The sequence below is a fragment of the Marmota marmota genome, unplaced genomic scaffold (assembly GCF_001458135.2).
Source record: "Marmota marmota marmota unplaced genomic scaffold, marMar, whole genome shotgun sequence".
NCBI classification, from domain to species: domain Eukaryota; kingdom Metazoa; phylum Chordata; class Mammalia; order Rodentia; family Sciuridae; genus Marmota; species Marmota marmota.
The window spans coordinates 1,380,212-1,387,932 of record NW_025999872.1 but is presented as its reverse complement, the minus strand read 5'-3'; the positions used below and the strand labels follow the sequence as shown (position 1 = coordinate 1,387,932).

The 7,721-nt window shown below is 34.0% G+C and overlaps 1 protein-coding gene across 1 annotated transcript in view; it reads right to left on the bottom strand.

Annotated features, from left to right (window-relative positions):
* Npepps (aminopeptidase puromycin sensitive) overlaps positions 1 to 7,721 on the bottom strand; it is an 89,746-nt gene that overhangs the window by 42,585 nt on the left and 39,440 nt on the right. Inside the window, exons 3-4 of the mRNA XM_015506658.2 lie at positions 6,681 to 6,758; positions 1,341 to 1,462 (exon numbers count right to left, since the gene is read on the bottom strand). Coding sequence (XP_015362144.2) covers positions 1,341 to 1,462; positions 6,681 to 6,758 — 200 coding nt within the window. The remainder of the gene's footprint in view (positions 1 to 1,340; positions 1,463 to 6,680; positions 6,759 to 7,721) is intronic.

Below are 7,721 nucleotides of genomic sequence, written 5' to 3'. Positions count from 1 at the left end.
AAAAAAAAAAAAAAAAAAAAAAAAAAAAAAAAAAACAGAAGGAACCAGGCGCACTGGAGCACGCCTGTAATCCCAGTGGCTTGTGAGGCTAAGACATGAGGATTGCAAGTTCAAAGCCAGCCTCAGCAACCCAGCAAGGCCCCAAGCAACTCAGTAAGACCCTGTCTCTGAATAAAATACACAAAAGGGCTGGGGATGTGGCTCAGTGGTTAAGTGCCTCTAGGTTCCATCCCCAGTACCAAAAACAAACAAACAAAAAAATCCAGAAGGTTTAAAATTCTTGAAAGAGAATATATACCAGGTAAAATAAGTTGCACTAAACTGCACCTAAAATTTCAGGTTACACAAAACAAACAGTCCAAGGATAAACAAAGAATTTGGAAAATGGACATCATCAATTCTATCATTAATTCATATTGAAATTTACAGAAATAAATTTAATTAGATTTAACACATAAAAATACCATTAGCAGATTTGAAACAATTTATATAACTTACACTTGAAAGAAAGCACAAATACCGTAAGTAAGATAAACAAAGGAAATGTCAAAGGAGCAAAATAGCCAGGTATGGTGACATACACCTACCCAGGCGGCTGAGACAGGACTATCAAGTTTGAGACCAGCCTGGGCAATGTAATGAGACCCCATCTCAAATTGAAAAAAAGGGTTAGGCTGTAGCTTAGTGGTAGAATACTTGCCAAGCATGTGCAAGGCCCTCAGTTCATTCCCCAGCAAAACACACACACACACACACACACACACACACACAAAGGAAGCAGTGGTAGCAGCAAAGGAATGCCACAAAATAGCTAATAATGTAGTAGGAAAACCCATAGTTATCAAATATAAAATTGAGAAAGGCAATTAAGAAAGGCACATAGTATAAAAGCAATTAAACGAGGCATGGTAGCACATGACTGTGATCCTAGAGATTCATAAGGGTGATGGGCAGGAAGATCACAATTTTGAGGCCAGTCTTATGCAATTTAGTGAGATCTTGTCTCAGGGGGAAAATAAATTGGGATACAGGGGGGATGTAGCTCAGTGGTAGAGGATCCCTGGCTTTTATCCCCAATACAGGGTGGGGAGGACACAATAGTTCTGGCAGGTATTGAAACTTCTTTCCCTGAATGTATGTGTGTATGTGTATACACCTATATATAATCATTCCCAACACACACACTTAATTCTCTCCATTTTGAAGATAGAAACAATGGCTGAATATAAAATATTCTATAATTATGTTCAAAGGCATCTAGTCTCAAATAATTATCCCAAATAGAATCAAGTTTTGTAACATGGTTAAAAATCATAATGTTAGAGAAGAATAACACATACCTCAAACTGTGTTACAGCAGCATAGCGCACCTCTCCAGAAGGGGTAGTATATTTACTTCTATAGAAACCTTTCATTTTGTCATTCAGCTCTCCAACAAAATCTATCTTTAAGGTTCCTGTACCTGTGATTAAAGATAAATAAAAAACACTTTTATGGATATGTTAAGTACAATTATCAAAAATATGTGCTCAAGATACTACATTCCGTTAGCTATTTACAATGTTCAAATCATTCTTTCCTTTCTCAAACACTCCTGCACTGGAGAGAACAGTCTGAAGTAAATGGCAAACTAATCCTAAAATAACTTTTCAAATCTAGTTTAGGTAAATGCTCAGAAAGTTCTTTATTTTTTTTTCTTCTGGTACTGGAGATTGAACCCAGGGTCCTTTACCACTACACTACACCCCCTTTCCCCATTCCCTTTTATTTTTGATTGAGAGACAGGTCTTGCTAAATTGTCAGGCTGATCTGGAGCTTGTGATCCTCCTGCCTTAGCCTCCTGAATCACTAGGATTACAAGCGTGAGCCACCTTGCCTGGCTCAAAGTTCTTTAACTTTTTTAACCTAAGTCTCAAATTACGAGTACATGAAGATGGGAACAGGAAAGGAAACATTTATTATTAAATGCCTGACATACAATACTGTTCATAGAGTTTTTCAAATATTTATAATTATAAATTTGGAAATAGGTATTGTCCCCATTTTTTCAGATGAGGAAACTGAGACTGAAAAGTTATATAGCTTGCTGAAGGTCATAATAATTAGTAAGCAGCAAGAGTGAGATAAAATGTTTTAACCTAAAATTCATGCTCTCTGTCGATTATTCTGTATGGATTGCTCTTTTAAGAAAACTTCATGCACAAGAAGAAAAATGTAGCCAATTACTCCATCATTAAAGACTAGTGCTATCTGTTCAATCCAAATGGAATACTGATTGCATACTATTGTACACAGGGAAGACCAATGACTTAATCAGCAAAAAAGGAACAAAACAAACTCAGTTACCTCAGTCAGGTGAACAATGATCAATGATATTAAAAAAAATTAAATTAATTAACAAATTATTAAAATGAACAAATACAAAATACTAAATATGAATTCTACTGTTGTATAGAGCAAAACCAACTTCAGTGTATGACTTTCTTTAAAACAACAACAAAAAATATTATCTAGTAGTCATCTGCCAAATGTACATGCATGGCAAAACAATAATCCCATTTATAAATCAAGCTACCAAAAAACCCTCAAAAATGTTGAATTTGTGGGCTGGGGATGTGGCTCAAGCGGTAGCGCGCTCGCCTGGCATGCGTGCGGCCCGGGTTCGATCCTCAGCACCACATACAAAAAAACAAAGATGTTGTGTCCGCCGATAACTAAAAAAAATAAATATTAAACTTCTCTCTCTCTCTCTCTCTCTCCCCCTCCCTCTCTCTCCCCCACCTCACTCTCTCGCTCTCTCTAAAAAAAATGTTGAATTTGTAATTGATCTTTTTAAAGCCTATTTTTAACAAGGTCCAGAGCATGACAGTCTAACAAATCAAAGATATGGTATAACTATAAAGAAATTAGCCAATCATACAAAACTTGTATATTCTAGTGTTTCATACTGTTATTTTAGAATGTTGTAGAGCAATGTTGACATTGGTCAAAATGTTTTTGACTTTCTTTCTCTTGACATATTATTTTGGATGATATTAAAGTCAAATCTTCATCTTCTAAAACTGAATCTGCTTTTTTGCAAAAGTCCAAAATCATGAGAATTGCAAGTTTACAAAATAAGCAAATGACAAATTACAAACTGTTTCTACACAAAAACAAAGCTTTCTTATGTGCCTCAAACTAGTTTGAAAGTAACTTAAATGAAAATTTCAGACCTCTGTAGCAAACCATCACCAAAGACAAGTGCCACATCTTAAAGTAATCATGTTGGAAAATCATAACTCCTCAACTGAAGTTTAATTGAACAGACCATCTGTGATGGTTATTTATTTTTTTTTAAATCAGACATCTGTGAACATCTGAGGGGACAATGAATACTTTTGTTGTTGTTTTGTTATTGTTGACGAACCCAGGGCTTAAGGCATGATAAGCAGGCAATCCCATACTAACCTATACTCCCTGAATGATGCTTTTTCTTCAGAATTACAGATTACTGGGACAATAAATATGAACAGAGAATCTATAATAATTTTTAGTGATTAATACTAAAGAATTAATAAATAATATGGAATTTTGAGGGGGAAAATTATTATATTCTATTTTCTTTAGGAATTCACTGAAGTTTTTATTTTTAAAAAAGCAGGTATGTTTGGCTGGGGTTGTTGGCTCAGGGGTAGAGCGCTTGCCTAGCATGTTCGATTCTCAGCACCACATTTAAATGAATAAATAAAGGTCCATCGACATCTTAAAAAAAAAATGATACGTATAGTCACATTAATAAAGTTGGGCAAGGAAGATCTAATGGACTAGTAAAACCCACTACTTTAAATGGGACTTGTTTCAGGAATTTTATGTTATAATTCCATTAGTGGAACTGGCCAGTCTGTTCTTGCTAAGTCAGCTGTTTTTAATGTAACTCATAATTCATGGTAAATCTACTTTAAACTTTCCCTACTTGGAACAAAAGTGGATTTAAAACTCATAACTAAATAAGAAAGGCTGCTTACACTTTTACTCGGTTTTAAATCTCCAAGGCCATCAAACCATAACAAGATATTGACAGTGGCCACTTCCAAAAAGTGGCATACTAAACAAAATACAAAGTATTGGAAAGTTATTACCTGAAATTCAAACAAAACACAAGTTAAAGTTTTTTAAAATCATTAATAAATGTAATTAGTGTCACATTATAAATACTAATTACAAAATACATACTATTAATAAAGTAGAAACTTATGGTAAGTTGGAGAAAAAGTACTTCTTGACAAATTTCACTTATCAAATTTACACCATATTTATACCATAAAGTAACTGCCAGTTACTCTAATTCATACCTATTCACAGACATAATTTACATTGCTTTTCAAATTAGAGATCTTATTTCAATACCCAATGTATCCATTTGTGTAGTAAACCTTTTAAAATATAATAAGCTTACTTATAAATTAAACAACTAAAAAAACAGAAACATCCACCAAATGTTAAATGCTAAGACCTACACTCTTTTTTTTTTCTTTTAAATTTTTTTTTTAATATCTATTTTTTTTTAGTTTTCGGCAGACGCAACATCTTTGTTTGTATGTGGTGCTGAGGATCGAACCCGGGCCGCACACATGCCAGGCAAGCGCGCTACCGCTTGAGCCAAATCCCCAGCCCCTCAATATAAAATTTTTAAAAACCTGGGCTGGAGATGCAGCTCAGTGGTAGAGCACCAGCCCAGCATGTGCCCCAGGTTCAATCCCCAGTAGTATACACACACACACACACACACACAAACACACACGAAAAAAAAGAAAAAAAGAAAGAAAGAAAATTCTGGGAACCAGAAAACAGGTATAAATAAAAGTAAAAATCATTTACGCCAACACCCAGAGATAAACAAGACAGCATTTTACTCGTACTATTTTAGACAAATTATTCATCAATCTGAATACGTAATTTTATATTCTGCTTTTCAATTTTGCCTTACAATAAGCACTTTACAGTGTTATTAAGAATTCATAATCTGGGTGTAGTAGTACCTGCCTGTAAGCTATTTACTCAGGAGGCTGAGGCAGGAAAATTAAAATTTTGAGGCCAGCCTAGGCATCTTATTGAGACTTTGTCTCAAAAAAAATAAAAAAGGATGGATATGTAGTTCAGTGGTAAAATGCCACTGAGTTTGATCAGTAATGCAAAAATAAACAAATAAATAAATTTGCAGATCTTCACTATTAAATATATTTTACTATATTGATATGTCATGATTAATCATTTCTTTAGTTGTAGACAAATTCATTAATTCAATATTTTTAATTTTTTAAATATTTTAGTTGTCGATGGACCTTTTATTTATTTTATTTTTTAAAAATGTTTTAGTTGATAAACCTTTCTCTCTCTCTCTCTCTCTCTCTCTCTCTCTCTCTCTCTTTCTTTCTTGTGCTGAGAATCAAACTCTGTGCCTCACACATGCTAGGCAAGTGCTCTATCACTGAACTACAACCCAGCCCTATTAATTCTATTTTTTTTTTTTTACCACCACATACAATAAGATACTTCTAAGCATAAAGTATTTTATTATTATAATTTTTTTCCTAAGAATACATTTGGGGGAGGGGGGTATGTGCAGATTAAACCCAGAGCCTTCTGCATGCTAAGCAAGTGTTTAACCACTGTGCAACATCCCAGGCCTTTTTAAATTTGTAGATAGGATCTCACAAAGTTGCCCCAATAGAGCTTAAACTTTCCATTCTCCTGCCTCAGCCTTCTGTAATCCCTCAGCTGGGATTTCAGGTGTGAACCACTGTGCCTGACTAAGAATACAGACTTATTAGCAGAAATGCTAGGTTCCTGATACACAATGACAATTTATTTTTCAAAACAATTACATGAATTTATACTCCTACCAGGAATATCAAAGCAACTATATCATCGGGAATATTTTCTTCAGTTCATATAACAGGCAAAAACTAATTTGGAAACAACACTGTTTTGATATTTCTCATTAATAAGAAACTAAATATTTTTTCAACTGTTTAATAGTCATTTTCATTTTCTTCTCTATGAATTATCTGTTCTTTTTCATTTGTTCATTTATTGAATTCTTAGTGCTTTGCCAATTGATTTGTACATAATTTCTTCCACTATATTAGGTTCAGAAAGTCTTTCATTTTCTTTGTGTTTTAATAATAACATTTTAACAAATCTTTCCTTGCACAACCAACACAATGTGCTGGTTGTACATCTGAATTACATGTGGAGTATAAAACTAGAGGTTTGAATCAATTAGTATAAGATGGGTCTAGGTAAGTGTATTTTTAAAAAGCTGAAGCTAAAAAACAATGCATTCTAGGGCTGGGATTGTGGCTCAGAGGTAGAGTGCTTGCCTAGCACATGTAAGGCACTAGGTTCGATCCTCAGCACTACATAAAGACACTGTGTCCACCTATAACTAAAAAATAAATATTTTTTAAAAATGCATTCTAGTGTAGAAAGAGCCTTAGTCTTGTTTCTTGAGAGAGAAAAAAACCTTGGTGCCCCCTGAATTACAATGAACCTTTTTTATTTAAAAAAAAAAAAATCATTCTTAAAACTTAATCTGCTAACAACAATAAAAGATAAAACAGTACACAATAAATTTCTTTGGAATAACTAAAATGCCACCATTTATCATGGGACTTTACAAAAGTCATGTCTCTTACCTGTTTGGAGAGTACTAGGAAAAGACAAGGTAACTTTTTCATCTTCATTCTGATAGTTAAATCCTGTAGCGTGTATTTCTGGAAAGGAAAAAAAAAAATTACTTTACAAATTTGGATGGACAAGACCAAATCTAGACTGCAGCAATAACATTTTTGAGAACAAAATCTCTACTAAAGCAATTTTTTTTGGGTGGGGGGAACAGTACTAGAAATTGAACCTGAGGCACTGTACCACTGAGCTACATCCCCATCCCTTTTCATTTTTTATTTTAGACAGGGTCTTGCTAAGTTGCCCAGGCTAGCCTTGAATTTACAATCTTCCTGCCTCAGCCTTTCAAGTGGCCAGGATTACAAGTGTGTGTGACCATATCGGGCTTTAAAATGAGATATTTTTAATTTAGTAAAACAAGAATGTCATTTCAAATTAACATATTTTAGATTATATGACTGAAGTTAAATATGTTCCCAAAAAAATTATACATTTTTCATAATTCGCAAAACTTTGGTGATGTTAAGAGAAACACTGCCATTATAAATGTGATAGCTTTCTACGAAATTTCAAGCAATGTTTCATTTCTAATCCTTTGTGACTGATGTTGTAGTCTTACTGATGAGCATCTGAAGGATTTACTAAATCGACAAAATTTTGGCCTTAAAGATATATCAGTAAAGCCAGGTATGGTGGCACACACCTGTAATCCCAGCAATTTGGGAGGTTGAGGAAGGAGGACTGCAAGTTTGAGACCAGCCTCAGAAATTCAACAAAGCTCTAAGCAACTTAACAAGACCCTATCTCAAAAATAAAAATAAAAAGGGCTGGGGATGTAGCTCAGTGATAAAGCACCCCTGGGTTCAATACCAAAAAAAAAAAAAAGGCTAATATCAATGAGAGTCCCCCCCCTAACCTCATGGCCAATTGATAACAATTCAAACTAAACATATAAATCATATCCAACATCGTAAAAAATCTTTGTTGTTAACATTTTACAGAAATAAAAAGATAAAAAAACAACACAATGTAGAATTAAATCAAGTCTTTAA